Source organism: Barbus barbus (genome assembly GCF_936440315.1).
Source record: "Barbus barbus genome assembly, chromosome: 25".
NCBI classification, from domain to species: domain Eukaryota; kingdom Metazoa; phylum Chordata; class Actinopteri; order Cypriniformes; family Cyprinidae; genus Barbus; species Barbus barbus.
Window position 1 is genome coordinate 16,630,283 of NC_136753.1, and position 21,886 is coordinate 16,652,168.

General features: G+C 35.9%; 1 protein-coding gene across 2 annotated transcripts in view; it reads left to right on the forward strand.

The window, feature by feature from the left end:
* The first annotated feature begins 650 nt into the window (after nucleotides 1-650).
* The window catches only part of LOC306845369 (protein WWC3-like), a 44,218-nt gene continuing 22,982 nt past the window's right edge, over nucleotides 651-21,886 (forward strand). For both annotated transcript variants that reach the window (XM_079378127.1, XM_079378128.1), the window contains exon 1: nucleotides 651-1,061. In XM_079378127.1, the coding sequence (XP_079234253.1) occupies nucleotides 916-1,061 (146 nt within the window). In that variant the 5' untranslated portion in view covers nucleotides 651-915. The remainder of the gene's footprint in view (nucleotides 1,062-21,886) is intronic.

A 21,886-nucleotide genomic window follows, 5' to 3' on the forward strand; every position in this document is an offset into this window, starting at 1 on the left:
GAGAGAGTGTTCACGTGACGAGCAAACACCAACCAACTAAACACATTTCTTGTTGATCATACCAGTGACCCTTGCTGTGAAAACCCAGCTAAAGTCATTTTTTTTGGTGATTTACTGTTCTTCATGTAGGGAAAAAACTGGAAGTTGCCATCTCTAGATGGCGCTCTTATACTAAAAAGGAAAACTAATTCCAGTAAGAAGCGTTTGAGCTTCTGTGATAAGGTAAAAACGGTATTTTCACATTCCTGAAAAATATTCAGACAGAGACTGCAACAGTTTACCACAAAAATGAAATGTATAAGTTATAAGTAGACTATTTTGTGATCTTTTTTTCTCTTAATACGCCCTTAACATCCTAAACGAGACCAGTGCTCTAACAAAATCTAAACAAAATTTAAATATAGCTTATCTATTTTTTTAAATACTCTAATTGAATTAAAATGGATTCATGAGTCCAATGAGATAGTCGTTGCTTTGATTAATTATATTTATTAATAATTCTTAAAATGTACTTATGAGTATATAGGAAAAAAAACTACATCCACTTCCATCAACAACAATCCCAAAATCATACGAGCGCCACTATTGGCTTACTTTCATATACGTAAGCATTTGGGGCGGTGCTTATGCAAATGCGCCTGTCCGAATATGGACAGTGTGGAATGAAAGATGGTAGATAGAGTCAAACATGGAGGACCGACGCACAGAGTCATGAGAGCGCCGCAAAACTTTTTTGAAAAGGTGGATGCAGGACTGCCTGTGTCGATTTTACCCACGTTTGTTTCTTCGTCGTGAAGTTTTCTGTTTCCGAGGGTCGATGGGAGGTAAACATCTGTAATGCAGTAGAAAGTTGCGATATATTTGTTGTTGGAGCAAAGGCAGGGGGTCAGACCCCCCTAGCGTCCCAGCAGCGCTATGCCGTGGGTGAGCGGCTGTAAGCGGGGAGAGAGCTCGGAGCTGCCGCTGCCCCCGGGCTGGGAGGAAGCCAGGGATTATGATGGCAGAGTCTTTTATATTGACCACAACACTCGACAAACTTCATGGATCGATCCCAGAGACAGGTAAAAGTGACCGGGAGCGGTGCTGCTTGCTTTACTGGCTGAAGTTTGGTGATTGTTTGGTTGTAGAGGGCGGGGGCTCAGATTGAAGTGATGATTAAGAAACGAGGGAAGTTAGGAATGGAAGTGTTTTCATTCCACAGTCCAGAGCTGACACAGTGTAACATGGCTGGTTGTTTATTCATTCTTTGGGCTTGTCATGCCAATTTACTATCACATGAGCTGTAAATATGTAAGCTTTCTGGATTGCACATCAATAACTGCTCACCTGGAAAAAAAAATATCTCCTGTGAATTTGTATTTAACAACCTTGTTATTGATGTCCCTACGTTTAATACTTGTGAATGGTATTAAACATGTCCCAGGTGTTCAAAAAGAGAATAAAATTGAATAACATTTCTCTTTACATTGAATGTAATCTTCTCTCAGATGCTGAGCTGTGAGAGCTACATTATCTATATATCAGTGAATGTTCTGTTAAAACTATTTAGAAGGTGAGGAATAACCATTATGACTGTATTACGTTTTGGGAATGTTGTTTTATATGCTATAGATTAGATTACATTTAGAGCTCCCATTATCGTTGTTGTACAATTTAGCTTCTAATGATTGTCAGTCAGTTGTAAAAGATACACATTGGCATTTACCCGTGTTACCCACATCATTTCTCTCATTAGCCATGTTTGCTAAATCTAGATAGCTTGCAAGACAAATCTAGAACAGGGCCAAGATGGAATACTCTTTAAAAAAATTAATAATAATAATCTTAAAAAATTCATTACATGTGTGCTGGTCTCTTGACAGTAAGCTTGAAAAATTCTGAATTTAGAATATCAAGAGGAAACAGTTTCCACCATTATTTCAGTATCCTTAAGAAATCACAGAAATGCAAAGCACATTACTATTACTACTAGTTATTAAAAGTATGTCTTTTTTTCCCCCCTTTATTTTTTAAAAGTGGTCGCATAATGTAAACAGTGTTCAAATGAAAGAGAGAATTGAACTGTAGTTCCAAGAGTTCCATGTGCAAATATGTATGGAATGCTAGTTGGGCCGCTGGGAAAGCAGTGTGGATGTGCTTTGTGAGGTCTGTATTTTCACCAGCAGAGAAACCAGCCTTTCAGCCCGACTCATTTAGACACGAGTTAACTAGAAACCTTGTGTAAATTAAATAGACGGGATTTGCTGCCTTTAGGGGAGTTGATATGGTTTCATCTTAATTTGTATGGTCACTTGTCAAAACAATGAGGTGGTGATCTGCTTGCTCAAAGGCAGTCATTGTACGACTCTCATTTTATGGTGTCTATGTGCTGAGAAATGATCATTTGGATTACATTTTCAACACTAATGTCTACGTATTTTTATATTAATAACAATAAATACTTTTTGCAGTATTATTTGAGTAAAACTTGATTTTAACCTCTTAATGACTGAATCTACTTTTTTGTCATCATTTAAGGGACAGTCCACTCAAAAATGAAAATTGCATCATCATTTACTCACCCTTAAGTTGTTCTAAATCTGTATGATTTTTTCTTTTGTATAATATAAAAGAATGAAGGTAACCAAAAAGTTGGTGGTTACCACTGACTTCCATAGTGTGGGAAAAATACGGGACCAGATACTGTTTGGTTACCCACATTTTTCAAAATATCATCTTTTGTGTTCAGCAGAAGAAAGAAACTTATACAGGTTTGGAACAATTTGAGGGTGAGTAAATGATGAGAGAATTTTTATTTTGGGTGAACTAACCCTTTAACATCACACCACTGTCTTAGTCATGGACGCTGCAACATCCCACACAAATTGAAAGTCTTTGCCTTTTGCGTTATTGCTCTTGTTACATTCATATTTCATTTTCACTCAAAAGCATCTTTCATGCCCTCCTTCCACTTTTCCTCTCATTTTCAAGAGAAGGAATGGGGTAGCTTGAAATGAAGAAGAACCTGATCTGCTTGACAACGTCATGTGACATGCTTTTGTATAGACTCTGAGAAATCTTATATTTTCATGTAAGGAGTTATCCAACTGATGTTGAGGTGGACGTGTGAGGACAACACATTGAACTGGGGGCGCTCATGTGGGCGACATGAGTTAAAGTCTGTCTCATGACATTCTCTCCCTTTTTCTCCTCGTTTTCTGTCACCAAATCAAAATAGTTGAAAATAATACAAGTGTATCCACAGTGGAACTTATGAATCAAGCATCAGAGTTATTAATGCACTATATTATTATTTTATTAATGCCTCTGATTGTGCTTTTATGTGGCCTGTCTGTACCTAAACTAAATTTGTAGTTTTCAAAATGGTGTTTAATTTAAGTATACATTACAAAACAATAACAGTCTATTATTGAATGTATCTCTCAAGTTTGACTGTTGTTTTCCCAAAACAGGTTAGTCTAGTCTAGGGGTCAGCTTTAAATACACTATACCTTCTTTGTTACCTTCTTTGTTAATTAAAATAATTATTTGAATTATTTTATTTTACCAAAAAGTGCAAGTGCTGATCATATTTAGTATTGTCTCATCAAAATTTGACAGTAAAAATAGAACTTATTTCAATTTTGCAAATTTACAATAAAAAAATGAACATCTGTCGATTTAATTATCACCTTATTATATTGTATTGGGCTAATTTATATATATAAACATATTCTAACAGAGTTGGTCAGATCTTGATTTCTATTCATCTTATTAAAGTGCAGTAATTTCTTAAGGGCATACAAGGCCATAGAGCATTAAATCAGAATAGAATTTACTATGAAAAGTCTAATCCATAATTCTTGAAGTTTCAGCTTTGATTCAACTTGCATTTAGACATTTAATGTAATTTTTTTTACCATGTTTTTCATTGTTTGTCTGAGGTTCTACCTCAAAAATAAAATTATAATTAATATAATAATTAATACAAAATAATTGTTTGTTGAATTTGTTAAAAAAGATAAAATATTCAGAGGAAATAAAGCTGAACATGGCTGTGATATTTTACACCACCGCCTTGTTTGAGCATCAACTGTGCACCAATGAACATGAGTTTGAGGTTTTCAGGCACGGTGACGGCTTGTAGTGAAAATTGGAATCAGTGTGTGAATTCACTGCTCAGTCACCTGGGAAACCACTTGAGCTCCTCTGTGAAACAGGGCCATCTTCCAGCACCTGCCCCACTCTTCTTAACTGCATGTTACCATTTAGATTTACTAATCTTTCATTGAAATCCAAAACACACAACAGAATGCTGAAGATTTAAACCCTCTTTGTGCCTGTTTGTGTGGGGTTTTTTGTTGGTAATCTGTCATTTAGAATGTACCTGTAAAGTTTTTATCATTCTTAGGTGGGCGTGACTTCCATCGAAAAAGAGTGCAAAATTATTCAGTGGTATTGCATTTCTGTCATGGCTTGAAAATGTCACATGACTGCAATTCAAGCGGCAAACCTCAGTGATGGATGTGCAAAAAAGAAGTCTACATTTTAGAATTCATCCCTGACATTCTTTTGAGAACATTATCTTTAATCTCAATAATATAAAAGAGGTCTATTTATATAATGTTTTTTGGTATTGTCTGTAGTGCTGTAGTTTACAAGAGGGTCTTTGTGGCAGGAAGGACGCTTCACCTCAGCAAAACAATAGTTGGGTAAACAGCGAATATCGCCTGCGTCCGTTTGCCGTATAGACTGTGCGCTGCGTGGTTTCTTAAGGTGACTCCCTAAGAGTCAGATCTCCTTCGTCCACTTGTTCCAGCGTAGTTTCTGTGGGGAGGCTTTTGTGACTGGAATGAGTGCAATGTCAGGTATGCGTACACTAATGCCTGGGGGACTCTGCCCGTGATCGGCCCCAGACAAAGCTGCCCAATGGAGGCAGCATTTCCCACGTGTCTTCCCTCCCTCCATCCCCAGGCCTCAGCGGCTCTCCTTTTATTCTTTACAGGCTCTGTTATGCAATGGCCGAAGCCAGGACTGCCGCTTGGCAAAGGGAAGCCTTTATACGTGGTCACAAAGCACACCAAATTCAATTATTCTGGAAAGTGGAAGCCGTGTTGCCAGCGCCAAAAGGTTGTTCACATGAGCGCTAACCCCTCAGTGCTATTTTGCTTCCCTTGGTGTTTTCATTATGTCGGTTAAGGGAGGGCAAGTTTTTTGTTAAAAGTGAGTTGGTGAACATGGCTTTTGTTTCAAGCAGAGTGTGTTTGTTTGGAAGGTTTCTTTACTGATTTGACAGCAGTTTGTTTAGATATTGTATTTGCTCCATTTATTGTCACAGACTATATATTATGAGAGATTACAATCACATCCTTGTAAAGGAATAGGTATCAAGCGTGTTTTTTGGTCTACAGCCTACAATATGTTTTTAGGTAGGTTCAGTTTGAATCGTATAGTCCTAATGCAAACTAGCGCTCAATTAGACGATTTTTGCAGTTTTTGCCTGCTAAGTCAGTGACTCTTCTGTGTATTTACAGAAATATTGTTTCATTTCCTATGCTCACAAAAACTGCATTTATTTGATCAAAAATACAGTAATATTGTGACATATATTATAAGTTGAAATGTATGTTTTTTTTTATTCTAATATATTTCAAAATGTAATTTATGCCTGTGAAAGCAAAGTTGAATTTTCAGCTTGAATTCCAGTCTTCAGTGTCACATGAGATATATATATGTTCATGTGTGTATGAACAGGTCATAAAAATCTAGTAGTAATATACAGCCAATTGAGTTATTACTTTATTATTAAGGTAGACACCATACTTAATTTTATGTTGATTTGTTTCCAGTAAATACGAAAACTCCAGACATCATGGGTTGTTAAAAGTATGTGTTCCAAGACACTGAGACAGTCCAACCCTTTGAACAGACTTTAGCTCTATCCCTTTCAGCCTTTTTTTATTTGCAGTTAATTAAATTTAATAATCCATTGTAATAGATGTTATTTAGGGATGCACCCATGTTTTTATTATTTTCATTGCTGATTATTTGGATGAGCTTTGAGTGAGAGTAACATCTGATTCCTGTTGTCACACTGCTCACTCATGTGTCAGCGGTTGTAGCTTTTGGTCAAGGCCACATGTCCTGTTGTTTATGTCATATTTTTAGGAGAGTTTGCTCTGTTGCTTGTATCAGATCCATTTTATGAAAGTATTAGCACAATATGGGTACTACTTGGACTTCATTTCTAGTTTGAAGATTAATTTTAATTTGAACTAGAAATGAACAGACTTGTGTGACAGCATGAAATCAGTGTGATATCGGTAATATTTAAACAGGCAAGCATGTCTTTTTGATTTGATTTGATTTTCCTATTAAAAGTTTAAAACCAAAACTATTAGACACAGACCTCAGCCTCATTCTGATTTTTAAGCATGCCAGGTGCACTTGGTCACACACAGGTTATGCCAATCATGTCTGGAATGCTAGTTTAGCAGGATGCACCAAACTCGTCAGGGCCGTTTACTGAGGAATTTTAACGCATGGCTGTCTGAAGAAATCCATCGAGTGCCAGAGAAAATTTAATTCACCACACTTTACACCAAACTCCTATCACTGACAGACATATACCCTCAAGCACCTTTTGAGAAACGATTCAACAAGCTTTATGACCCTAATTCTAATTAGTTGTATGTCATATTGAGCCAATATCAGATGTTTCTGATAATTTTATCAGTTTTTGCATTCATGAAAAACAAATTGTTCTCTAATCTATGTAATAAGCCCTATCTAGTATAGTTGGGTGAGCCTGCTCGTGAACATATCCAACAAACATAATTGTCTTTAAACTTTATGGAGCCCAGGAGAGCATATTTCATCATAATATTGTATTATAAAAAATATCTAAGACTTTTTTATAATTACACTTTATTTTATGGTACCCTTTTTACAGTGTAATTAAACATTTAAGTACATTTAATTAACAACATGTTCTTACTATAGGTTTAGGATTAGGGTTTGGTTTAGGGCTATTACATGTAATTATGCATCATTTTCTGTTATTACTATAGTAAGCACATGTAACAAGAACACAAAAAAAATAAAGTATTACCTTCTTATATTTTGAAAATTTTAGGAACATTCCGTTTGATATATATATATATGTATGTGTGTGTATGTGACCCTGGACCACAAAACCAGTCTTAAGTCGCTGGGGTATATTTGTAGCAATAGCCAAAAATACATTGTATGGGTCAAAATTATCCATTTTTCTTTTATGCCAAAAATCATTAGGACATTAAGTAAAGATCATGTTCCATGAAGATATTTTGTAAATTTCTTACGGTATATATATATATATATATATCTCAACTTCATTTTTGAATAGTATTTATAGTAATAATCATTTGGACAACTTTAAGGGCGATTTTTCTCTTTTAGATTTTTTTTTTTGCACCCTCAGAATCCAGATTTTCAATTGTATCTTTCAAATGTTGTATCTCGGCCAAATATTGTCCTATCCTAACAAACCATACATTAATGGAAAGCTTATTTATTCAGCTTTCAGATGATGTATAAATCTCAATTTTGGAAAACTGATACATACATACATACATACATACATACATGTGTGTATATATGTATGTACATACATACATATATATATATATATATATATATATATATATATATATATATATATATATATATATATATATATATATATATATATATATATATATATATATATATATATATATATATACACACACACACACACACACACACATATATACATATAAACATACATACAGTGTCCTCCATAAGTATTGAAACAGTAAAGACTAGATTGCTCTGTTGCCTGTGGAGTCAAGACATTTACAAATATGATTAAAAGATTAATATGAGACAAAACTACAGAATGTCACATTTTATTATTAGCCGTTTCAACACATACATGTTTTACCAGCTAAGAAGATCAGCACTTTTAGAGTTCATCCCACTCATTTATGTGAGCATAAGTATTGGGACAGTTGAACATAAGGCAGATATAAAAGATTAAGAGCTATTATTTAGTTGTAGATCCCTTGCACACAATCACAGCAGTGAGTCTGTGACCCATAGACATCACCTGACTCTTGGTCTCATCCTTTGAAATACTTTTCCCAGCCTTTAATGCAGCCAATTCCAATTGTTGCTTGTTTTGGGGAGTTTCTGCCTTTACTCTCCTCTTCAGCTGGTGAAATTCATGTTCAGTCAGATTTAAATCGGGAGATTGACTTGGGCAAGCTTAGACTTTCCATTTCTTTGCCCTTATAAATTCCTTGACTGAACTGGCAGGGTGTTTTGGGTCATTGTCCTGATGCAATATGAAGCACTTCCCAATTAATCTGGTGGCATTTTCTTGAATATTGGTAGGCAAGATGGTTTTGTACCCTTCCAAATTCATTCTGCTACTGTCATCATACATTAAGTCATCAGTAAAGTTGAGAGGGCCTGTTCCAGAGACAGCCATGCATGCCCATGCCATGACACCACCTCCACCATGCTTTACAGATGAGGCTGTATGCTTGGGATCATTTGCAGTTCCCTTTTTTCCTCCACATTTTTGCTTTCCCATCACTTAGATCAGGGGTTTTCAACCTTTTAGGACATGCGCCCCCCTAATTTTGTCTAATTTCACTCGCGCCCCCGCGAGCCCAAAGTGTGCGAACATCATTCACATATTGTTTGCTGCGTTTTCAGTGCGTAGCATTAAGAAACATAAACATATAACCAGTTTACCTGATTCAGTGTGATGGCTGAGCTTGTTTCTGAGATAACAACATGCCAATCTGTGGTTGGATTTCTGACATGACTAACCGTAAATCATTTTACACCATTCTCACTGTCGCCGAACAGCGGGAGTCAGATTGCCCCCTAGCGGATGGCTGAAGAATTGAAAGCTCGTATTCATAAATCTTCAAGGCAATGTCTCTGAATTAATTGATGCTCGCGCCCCCCTTGACAGGTGCTGGTGCCTCCCTGGGGGGGCGCGCCCCACAGGTTGAAAACCCCTGACTTAGATAAAGGTTCATCTTGGTCTCATCGGTCCATAAACACAGTTCCAAAACTCTTCTAGCTAACCTTTGTGCTTTTTTGCAAACTCTAATCTTGCCTTTCTATTTTTGGGGCTGGTCAGAGGTTTGCATCTTGCTGTGTAGCATCTGTAATTCTGTGTCAAAGTCTCCTGAGGACAGTAGATTGTCAGAGCATCACCCCAGCTTTCTGGAAGTTGATTTTACAGACACATCTTTTAGGGTTCATTTTCACAGCTTTTATGATTTGTCTGTCATCAACTACTGTTGTTTTCACAGCCGATCAGGTAGTTGTTGGTTGTTGGTGTCGCTGGGGGTTTCCAAACTCTTGATTTCTCCATGCCCTTTATTTTTGCTATAGTTCTAACTGACTTCCTCTTTTCTTTTAGCATCCAAATTGCTTGCTTTTCTCTCAAAGTCAGCTCCCTTATCTTCATCCTGGTTTGTGTGTGTCATCATCGAATGCAAGATTCAGAATGCAGAAGTAATGGATATAACTGATACAACACATTCTCTGCTTTTAATATCTGAAGAATTAATGCAACAGGACACAGCTGATCACTTAGAAAGACCTGGCAACTGTTCCAATACTTCTGCTCACATCAGATAGGGGGATGAAACTCTAAAAGTGCTGAACTTCTTAGCTGGTAAAACATCTATGTGTTAAATCACCCAATAATAAAATGTGACATTCTATATATTTGTCATTAACATGATGTGAAGTAGGGAAAAAAGGCATTTAATTAATTAGGCCTTATTAATTAATTTAGTTAGGTAGTTATTTCAGATATATGGTCTGTATGGCATATTCTTGACAGGCTTTGTCAGATTCACACTAAAATATTACACATTTTCCCCATCTATTTCTTATTGTACAGTTTTCTCTGTTTATCATTGCAAAAGTGATATCAGGAGGGAATGCTGTATCTAATTGTGTCAGAACGGATGCTCTTCAGTAGTGCTACTTATAGTCGACTTATTTCTATAAGATGCTGTGTATTATGATAGGAGGAGACGTCTGTCCGGGGATGTCTGATGCGCTCAGCTGCCCAGACGTAAATGAACAACATAACTGAAATTCCTTGATAGTTTTGATATAGTCTTTTAAACTGAGAATGCAATTTTTAGATTGACACTTGTGGATCTATGCGTATACATAGCACAACCGCTTATGCTGTTGATGGTATCAGGATTAGCTCAGCCATAAGTGTCTTAGAATTTCTGGATCATCTATGTTTATGAGGTTACTTTTTATTTTATTTTATATTGTATTTTATTTTATAAATTTTTTATCAGATATCTCAATGTTGTGATTTTATAGATTTTTAGTTTACTTTGTTTTGTTCTGTCTGTTTTAAATCTAATTCAGATGCCTTCTGCCTTGATTCTGGTGATGGTAATGAGACAGTATATCTGATGGAAGCAAGTGGAACACCTGCTGAGATTGCATAAAATATACTTTAGCAGCATCTAAGCTTTTCCATTCCTCTTAAAAAGGTTTGGTTTGTCAAGTGGTGACATGTTTTTAACAGTAGAATATCTCTGCTGGTAAGCAAGCTGTTAAACAATTAAACATAAAACCGCAGAGGAGAGGCCGCGCTGTGCCATGGCGACAAGTTGTCTAAACGAAGGCTGCAAATTAATTAAGCCAATAAAAGGTCCTCATAAAGTTATACAGAACTGATCAGCCCACATGAAAGGTGACGCCTGTAACGGCAGCTTGCAAATTAAAATGCTTCTTAAAACATATGGTTGCCAAAACAAAAGTTCTGCCACTGGATTTTGCAGAACCAAGAAAGAAGTGCTTGGTGCTCCAGAGGCATTAAAAAGTTGCCTCCAGGCTACTATAATTTAGTTTATTTGGGTATATTATTTTTAGAGAAACACATTCTTGACAAGGAATGCAGAGCCTGTTGTTTGGGAGCATCTTAATTTGCAGACGGAATGCTGGTCCGGCCTTTTGTTGTCGAGAAAGGCTCAAGCTGAAGAAGCGACAGGGTGGATGTCCAGACGAGGCTTGGACCTACGGCCCAGACTCCAGTTACACATGCCTTTCCCACCAGGGAAAAGTGCATTGTTCCGGATGGAAATATCTGCTGGGAAACATCAGGGAGATGGTGAAGCGGAGAGTAGATGATTATAGATTTAGCAAATGTCTGACACTTGTGCTTTGTGTACTAAATTGCTTTTCATTTTTAATTTTGGCCTGTACGCCCAGAGTGAAATTCTATGACATGCCTTGTAGGGCGATTCAGGAGTGCAACTGCTCTCTGAAGAGAAGACAATCCCAAAAGGTGTAACTCATGAAGTTATTTTAGTTTTCTGAAGTGTTCAGAATGACAGAAGATTGTTTAGTTCTAAAGCCAAATGATTTCCTCTTGTAGACTGATTTAGTAAATAGCTGGACTTTTAAAATAGGATTTTAAGTGGTTGAATTTTCATAGTACTCCAGTTTGTGGAGTAAATGGCCTTGACATCCCTTCTCTGTTTGGTTAAAAAGTTGGGACAAATTGCATTGCTCGGAGTGTATTTGAGAAATTCCCAAGTCTTAAAATAACCCATGTAACTCTTTTTCTTTCTGCCAATGACGGGTCTTGGGATTCAGCCCGCTAAACACCCCGAGACCTCTCCTTCTGGCAGAGCTGCTTTCCTCTCTGGAAGAAAAGGCGTGGTATGGGAAGATTAGCTCTCTCAGGAACTGAAACAAAACACTCGCTTGAGAAACTTGCAAGTAACTTCAGTGCCGAATTGAGACTGAGAGCAGAAGCATTATGATGAATGTTCTCTGCCAGTGTATAAAACATTTAACATATCGTTGTTGAGGCCTGTGCTTTTGTTGGTGGCATGACAAAATATCTGAACTCAAAATAGAGGCCAAAAAATGATGTTCTGTGGAGTTAGCAATGTTGTATATTCATGACTCTAGTGATTCGTTTATGTCATTAAGTCATTCAGTATGAAAAATCTACGTGTATGCAGATTTCATTGCTCAGCTTTTGAGATCTGGTGTTCTTTTGTTTTTGAAAGCACTGCAGTAAGAGGAAACTGACCCGAGGTTCCTGGTGAGAATGTGGGGTGGTCCTATTTCCTGTCACAGGTCCACATCTCACATAATGTCCAATGTTACAGTTTGTGTGAGAATCTTTACTACATGAGGCATGTTTTTCTTCTGTCCTTGGGAGCGTTCAATAAACCTAGCAGGAGACCTGCTGTAAAGCTGTAGTTCATGTTTAGGAAATGGACATCATGCTTGTGAGTGTGGTGTTTCCTGCTGTGTTGTATTGTGAAATGAGTTGCCTGTGGTTGTGAGTCTTAGTGTGTAGACAACTTTAAAGGGATAGTTCATCCAAAAATAAATTCTGTCATTAATTTCTCGCCCTCATTTTGTTTCAAACCCGTAAGACCTTCGTTCATCTTCAGAACACAAATTATTTTTGATGAAATCTGAGAGCTCTCAGACTCTCCATAGACTACTACAGTCAAGGCACAGAAATGTAGTAGTAAGGACATTGTTAAAATGGTCTATGTGACATCAGTGGTTCAACCTTAATTAAAAAGCAATAGGAATACTTTTTGTGCGCAAAGAAAACCAAAATAACGACTTTATTCAACAGTTTTTCTCCTCCAAGTGACTGTCTTCCACCATTATTGAGAGTACCACGACACATGCGCATGCGTTCCTCTGCTCGTAAACAAGGCGCAGTGCATGCATGTTCTACGTCAGCAGCACCACACGCATGCGTTGTGGTGCTCTCCATAATGGTGCCTAGGTGACGCGGAGGAGAATGGTCAGAGAGCTCTCGGATTTCATCAAAAATATCTTAATTTGTCTTCGAAAATGAACGAAGATCTTATGGGTTTGGAACAAAATATTTGATTGTGAATATTTAATTTTAACCTAAATTACTGATACCAACTAATATTTATTTATAAGTAATATTTGTTTATAACATATAACTTCTACAAGGCAAATGTGTAAAGCTGTTATGCAGTAACCACGAGTTCCTAGTTCATAGAGAAATTGAGGCAACCATTTATAAGATCTTACTCTTGTGCATGTAATGATTTATCATTGGAAAATATTCCTTACATATATTTACATGTTTGTTGTTGTTGTTGTCGTCGTTATTTTCTTTCTTTTTTTTTTTTTTTGATGAGACAGCATTCAAGCTGGAACAGATTTAATTGACCACTCATGAATGTGGTGCTTAATATTTTTGAGGAAACGGATGCATTTTTTTCAGGATTCTTTCATGAATAGAAATATTAAAAGTAAGAATAAAAGTACTTTAAAAAAATTAAAAAAAAAGATGAAAAAAAAGGTACTGACCCCAAACTTTTGAACGGAAGAGTAAATGCTGTTTTAAGTTAGTTCTAATTTAGTTAAGTGTCATAATGCCTGTTGTGTCACAATCACAAGCTAAACTTTTGTGTACTGTAGAAAATGCCCTTAACAGAGAATGTTGAGCTGAGGGCATATAATCAGTAGTTTCAGCCTTTTCGTTGATGCACCCCTTGGCCACAACTACTGTCATATTCAGAACTTTGAGAAACTAAACATCTCCTGATTCTGATACGCAATGAATTTTCACATGACCTGGTGAATAGCTCAGTTACTCGGATCTTTTGCTGTCTCTTTGACTTGTTTTCCGCATGTTTATAGGGGTAGAGTGGGGGAAAACCCCCCCTACTGTTTTTCCCAAAATAACCACAAGATAAAGTCAAGATAAATTTTTATTGTAACTATGGACTACGTTGACGAGAGTGATGTAGAAGTTTTCACCATGAAGCTTACACTGGTGATGTACCGGAGAGAAAACGGTAAACAGTAAATTATCTAATTTTCAGTAGTAAGGAAAAGTGTTTTACAGCTTGTTGTTTTGTAGAACAATCACAGTTATATATGATGTGAGAACAGTAGGGCCTGTAGGTAGGGAGTACGTGTTATTTAATAAAAAATATAATTATATTTTCAGAATTACTTTTTTTTTTTTTTTTTCAAACATAGTCTGTGGGGTAAAACGCCCCCAGCCAGGTGGTGTAAAATGCCCCCAGGGGGCAATGCGCAATTACTGTAGTTATTCTATTCTGAACATCAAATCCTTCATTTTTCCATCAAATGTAGGTATTCTAACTAGTTGGTTGAATAAAAATTAGTGCTGTCAAACGATTAATCGCGATGTGTGTGTGTAGGCTACGGTGTATATTTATAACGTGTATATATAAATACAAACACATACGTGTATATACTTAAGAAAAATGTTATGTTTATATTAGTGCTGTCAAAATTAGCGCGTTAACGCAGGCGATTAATTTTTTCAGTTTAACGCGTTAAAATTATTTAACGGCGTCAACGCAGGGGCGGGACGGGGCCGAATTGCATATGCAAATTACTACACTAAAAATCCGGTTTTAAAACGTTAAAAACCGCTATTTATGCTTCATAAAACTAAAAAAAAAATAAAAACAGGAGGATTTCAAAAATATATTAATCTCAAAAATAATTTTTCACTCACCGTTGTGCAGATAGGTAGGCCGAAACACAAAACCAGGGATTAATTCCCATTCACCCTCAGAAGTTATCGTATCCAGCAGTTATCCTTGTGTGAGGATGATGTCTGTTTGGTGTACCATAACTTTTAGGAGGGGGGTTTGGTAGAAGCATGATGCTTTGCATCTGCCAGTCATGACCTTTGACCTTTTGTGGCCATTTTAGGCCTTTCATTTGAAATTTCAGTCCTAAATTGTGCTAATTTAGACCCTGTTGTCATTATCATATTTAAATTTCTAATTCATCTCAATATACATAACCTTTTAACCTTAATATCTATACATTCAATTAACAAATTGACCTTTGACCTTGACGTTTCGTCTGCGTTTTAGGCCGCTTTTTTTGTGTTGTTTCAGTCCTAATAACTTGTTTTAAATGACAAATTCATCCAAAACTCGACCCAGACCCCAACTACACAATTGTGGGCCTGGTCAACCTCGATTAGCAATTGCCTATAAGACACTCGCCTGGAATTGATCAACCAGGCGTGGCCGCCTCAGAGGAGGGTATCTAGTGTTTAAAGTGCCGAAACACCCGATGAGTCTGAGGTACACTACTGATGAAGGTGTCTTAAACATTTCCCTCACATAAACATGCCTGAGGGAGTAGGAAAAGAATGGCAAAGCGTGCCTACCAAACCTAACACTGATAGATCAAATAGTGATCTAGTCACTAAAATAGATCGAAATCTAACCCTGAACCAACACTTACCTTAAACCTACCATTCGTAGACCTATGGACGTGAAACCTAGACTTCCCAACCCTTGTGACCAATGCCCAAATAGGCTAGTCTATTAGAAGGGAACAAAACAAAGCCAACAGGAGCATAGTTTAACATTCTTTATTAAGCTATATCCATCATAATGATATCTTTACTTAACCAAACAAATAGATTTTGGAGGGAATGCGATGCTAGACCAGGATTATCGAGCTAGAAGCTTGATTCGCTGGCCTGGACCAAATCCAGAGCGAAAACTTCGTATTCCTCAAACTAAAAGAATACTAGGCCAAATCAGGCGACAATTTTAAGGGATAGTTTCCCCTCAAAAAAACAACCACCAAGCCCGAATAAGAATCAAAGTTCATTCATTCTCAAAAAATATGCGCTGGCCCGTGCTTTTCCTCGACCTCCCTACTTCAAACCACCCAGTCTGGTGAGACTGTGTTGGGGGGAGATCGTTGTATTCTTAAAAATACAATAAAATTGGCCACCCCACTCATAACTGCTAATTCTGTCTATTTTTCTTGACAAGTAGTGCATTTATTCAGTCGCAGAACGTCTTTATGAGCACATAAAACAGGAGACATTTCAGACGCGCGATTCAACTTCACTTCAGCGTCAGGTGTGAGGCAAACAAGCGCGGAAACTGTACTATGCTCGCAACACGTGCTCTTCAATACAGGCACAAAGGTGCCCATGTGTGTGCGTAGCCTATATCATTTCATATCAGATCACGAAATAAACTACGAGTATGCAATGTCGTGATCAGTTAAGTCATGAAGTTACCAAAAATGTGATTAAAGCTGCCATAAAACTGTGCATGAAAGTAATATGTTATAGCCTATCATTTACATTAAGAACATGTCTCTGGAGCATCCTATCACTGTCTCCCTCATCTAACACACTCGATTCACACTTTGATCATCAGCTCATTAGTAGAGACTGAAATGGGTCTGACCTGAATATAAAATATGATGCGTGTCAGATCCGCGTCATGTTCGGTAGCGGCAGCTCTTAAAGAAATAGAAGCCAAAACAACCTAATAATCAGCTGCTGTTTGATGTCTGTTCATCAAGAACAAAAGAAAAAAAGAGGAAATCAATAAGTTTTATAGTTTTAAGGATTTATCTGTATTTAGTTTAGAATTTAGTGTTTGATAACTTTATTCAATTTCTGTATTTCTGCTGAGATATATGACATTTATTATAATGGGTTTATGTGAAGATTGTTTTAAGTTCACTTAAATTAGAAGTTATTTTTAAAGTCTAATAAATATTAAAATTGATAGCGCTTATAATGTAAAGTTGAATGGCTATAGTCAATGGTTAAATATTAGGGGGAAACATTTATATAGCGAAATCAGTATTAATTAGTATCAGTGATACTGGCCTTCAGTCATAAAAATAAAGATGCCATTAAACAAATACTAAAAATATATTTTATGTTGTTTATTCATTAATTTGAAGATTGAATGTGAAATTATTGCAATATAAAAGTATATTTAAAAACTTTAATGTTAGGTGGGATTAATCGCGATGAATTTTTAAAAAAGTGCGATTAATTAGTTAATTTTTTTTATCGCTTGGCAGCACTAGTTTTAATTTACCCAGAGCCGTGGGTTGCGTTTTTTTGGGCTATTTTTATAATGTACCGCGGCCACCCAAAGTGTATATACACACGTGATCGCAAAAGGAAGTTATTACAAACACTCGATGGTGGTTTAAAGTGAGTTCTGAGTAAAAGTGTACCATTAATCTCATAGTTTGTCTTATGTAGCATGCTGCTAATGTTAGCTCTAATGCACCTGCAGAACAGGTACAACTCTTCTTCATAATGCATTTTGTCATAATACTTCATGTAAGGTCGCAAGAAAATGTTTTGTTGTATTTATTGATAAATACTTTTGATAATAGTTGGGTAAATGTATACTGGGATTGAAGCGATGTGGCTTGGTAAACGTTTTATTGGCAATATAAAGGCTGATAATGGCTGAAAAAAAAAAAAAAGAATAATAGGGATTATGTCTCATACCTGGCAGAGGTGTGAAAGGTTCTGTTTCCTTAAACTAGTTTGTCATGCTTTTCTTTATTTCAACACATTTACAGGTAAATCCTAGTATTTTAAATTTGTGATTTTGTGTCCATGACTTTGATTAACGAGATTACATTTTTTAATCGATTGACAGCACTAATTTATATATAATATAAAATATAAGAATATAAATGTATATACATGTAAATATTTTCAAAATATATACTGTATGTGTGTGCTTATGTGTGTGTATATATATATATATATGTATGTATGTGTGTGTGTGTATATATATATATATATATATATATATATATATATATATATATATATATATATATATATATATATATATATATATATATATATATATATATATATATATATATATATATACATACATACATACATACATACAGTGCACAAATAAAAACTTATTGTGGATGCGATCAATCGCGATTTAATCGTTTGACAGCACTAATAAAAATATTTGGATTTTCTATTTAAAAATGACCTCAAGTTAGCATCAGGTAGATAGTTAGCTAGCTAGCCAGTAAGCATCAGCTAACAAAATGTTTCAAATACACTATTATAATTTTGTAATTCATAATTATTAACTGTATTCTTTTTAATTTTAAGCAAAAACTGTCTGTACTCTGATTTTGCTGTATATGTTTATAGCAAATTGTTTTGTCAGACTGGGGGGCATTTACCCCACCCATGGGTACATATTTAATTTTGAAATAAGTTACAAGAAAAAAATAACTTTTTCACCATATTCTAATTTTCTGAGATGCACCTGTGTACTTGGTAGTCTGTGCTAAAGGAGGGACATGAGTCATGTCCAGAAAACAGACTATCCTTGGTACCCTTTGCACCTGGCATTAACATGCAATTAGTTTTGTATCTGGATAATATCTGGATCATTTTAAACATTTACGCATTACATGAAATGATAGCTGAAACATAATCATCATTTACCAAGTTAAAACATTGTTGGATAATTCAAAATGCTTTTCGCCATTTCTTGTATCTCCTTTATTTACAACCCCCTCAGTATTAAGGAAGGTTATAGGTGTTAGAAGGGAAGAATTGTTAAGAAAACTTTAAAAGGGTTTACTGTGTGGATTGAAGCAAGATTCCAAGTGTAGTGCTGTGAAATAATAAATTATATTGAATAATGCATACAAATCTTCATTACATCTGATCTATCCCAGAAATGTGGCTTGAGTGACAATGTGTCTTGTATACATTTACACTTAACTTTTAATGTGGTCAAATGATATCGGATGTGATCTGATCACTTAAATGTATATTAATGTCAGGTGTAAAGGACTGTAGAGACTGGGGGGTCAAAGTGTTTTTTTTAAACACCCAACACTTAATTTTGCACTGGCAAAAACCCACTAACATTTTCTTCAAACTATTTTTGCAGTTAGGTCAAAAATACATGATTCATCTTAATTTGTTTTAAGAATCATGTAAAATGGTGACAGATTATTTTAACAGATTAACAAGCAATTCCTTAATGAACAGAGTTCACTGCATTTCAAGTCCCCTCAAACAATACTTTATAACCCCACTAACAAACCCATTCATCTCTGTCTTTAAAGCACTGAGATAACAGCACTGCTTTCTGGGCTCTGTTCCAGGGTTGGCATAGTTGTTACAGTAAGGATTTGATGGGAGAATAAAGAGATTTTTGAAATTTGATATGATTGCCACAGTGCTTGTTTTCTCTTGTATCTTAGCTATATGTTTGTATTGGCTTGTGGTGGAACCATATGATCAAACAGGTCTTTGTCTATTTGTTATTTTAAGACATTGACAAATGTACCTCAGCTTGTAATGTCTAGCTTATCTTTATTATTTTTCTTGTGTTTTTATTTTCCCCCATAGATTTGAATAAATTGCCAAAAACTTTCATATGTATACAATGCACACAAACCTTCAATGTTGTCAAATTATATATATATATATATAATATATATTACTTACAGTGTCATACTGAACTCAAAAGGCATTCAAGAAAAAAAGTGTTGGGGCTGAATGGAATGTGTTGCATGAATGTAATTTGTAGATGGGTCCAAAAGCTGTTGGCTGACTAGTCTAGCATAACCAGACCTTTGACTAAATGACACAAGGTCTGGCCCACATCTCAACTTTTTCTGGCCAAGAACTGCCCATGTTGACAGGGCATATTGATTTTAGCAGCTATGCCTTAAATAACATGCTGACAGCATATTCATGGGTATCTATGGCAGTTCCTGTTGTATCCCACACAGTTTTTTGGACCATTCTAATGTTTGTGCAAAACATTGTGAATAACATAAAAATCATGTCTTGACATTTTCGCCTCTTGTTGGTCTAAAGATTACATTGAAATTACAGGGATTGCATCACTATAGTGACATCATTGGGATTTTGAGACCATTGCTAAGTAATTCCACCTCTCAGTGCTGAAAACTCCCAGCTCAACACTTTCTTTCACATTAAAACATGTCATTCTTGTAAAGTGCATCTTCGGTGTTGGACCATTGTCAACTTGTCATTCTCTGTTTTTTCTTTTTTCCTTGCAGTGTAATTCATAGAGGTGTAATACAAATGATTTGTTGTTGCTTTGTTTGATTACTTTAGTTCAGTTTGCTAGGCATAAGCAGAGGATGCTTGTTATGTGCTAAACTGCTTTAAAATGGAGAAAAGCTGTTAATGTCACTAATTGTGGTAGAGTGTCAAAAATGTGTTAATGATGGTAATTGCGAAGGGTCATGGAATCTCAACATTCCTCATATTTCACGTGCCTCCACGGCATACAGATTTTATGTAACTCCACACAGCCAGCCTGTAATATATCTCAAAATTGTCAAAATGTTTTGAAAGTGAAGCACATTTACTTGATTAAGTGTCTTGATTTTTAATAACAGACCATTTTTGTGAGGCTCATTCGGGAAATGAACATCGTCAGAAGATTCAGAAAGAAAATCAAAAGCTATGCACTAGACATTTCCGATTAAAATCCAATTGAAGTCTGACAATTATTCATTTTGATATAAAAGATTTTTGGAATTAAGGGCTTATTTTACTAACTGTTTGCAGTTTCCACAGCTTCCCTGGAATTCTTTTCATAACCCTGCTGTTATCTGACACAGACAAAGAGAAGGGTCAAAGCACACAGACAGTCCTACTGCGCACCTCAGGGCAAGCAGGGGTTAAGTGTTTAGCTCAAGGGCGCAGTGACAGGGATTTGAACCTAGAATCCTCCTGTGCTTTAAAGCTCTTCCCAACATGCCACCAAGCCATGAGGGAAAATTTGATGGAAAAAAAGCAGTAAAGTTCTTTGATTGAAAACTGATGCAGAAACTCAACACCACAAAAGGAAAGTTAAAATCCTCCAGGAAATGTTTAGATATGCAAGGCATTATTCATCTCCAATAAATTCAACCTGACCGTGTTACCCCACCAACCAAAATGTACCATGGTACTACTATGGTTTTTGAAACGAAATTTTATTTAAAAACCCTTCAGTATTAAATAGCATGGTACATGAGCATAGTGATCTTTCAGTACTCTTTAGGGCTAATGAAATCTGTTTTATTGTTTCCCAAATTCTTTTTTTTCTCTTTTCAAAATTCCTTTTTTTTTTTTTTTTTTTTTTTTTTTTTTTTTTTTACATTTACATACCGTTAAACTCTGTAATCGAAAAGCATGTCTAATTGATTGAAATCATGAAGCTTAAACTTTTAATAAATTGTTTAATTGTGTAATACATTTAGGCCTTATGAAATCAGTTTTATTTTTCTCAAATTCAGAGTTTCAGTTGTTTAATTAAATTATAATTTAATAACATTTGATTTTTACAATCATAGGGCCATATGCAATGTTTTATTTCAGTTTTTTCTGGATTCATGATTTAAAGGGGTAGTTCACCCAAAAATGAAAATTCTGTCATTATTTACTCACCTTCATGTCGTTCCAAACCCATAAGATGTTCGTTCATCTTCGGAACACAAATTAAGATATTTTTAATGGAATCTGAGAGCTCTCTGACCCTCCATAGACAGCAAGGATATTACCATGATCAAAACAGGGACATCAGGGGTTCAACCCTAATTTTACGAAGCTATGAAAATACTTTTTTGTATAAATTGAACACTAGAGCACATGTGTGTCTGATCTGGCTGAGTTTAACCCAAAACCAGCCAAATTTTTTAGTGCCCTTAATTATCGACAATTCACAGGGATACAGAGCTAGAGATTAATTCAGTGAGATATTTGAAGAAAGTGATTTGTTTTAGAGCTTTTCATTGATGTGGTTCATTAAAAGTGTGAAAAGTGATTTGTGCAGTATCCAATGTTCTGGTAGTGTTTGTGGGCCGTAGGGCAGGCCTGCTTTCTGCTGTGTGGAATGTGTTTATGGGCCGTCTCTTCCTGCAGTGCCTATATTACACACATTTTTGACCTGGGGTGAGGAGAGCAGTAGCTGTTGACTGACTGAACACACATTCATTAGCGATCTCAAGGAATGCT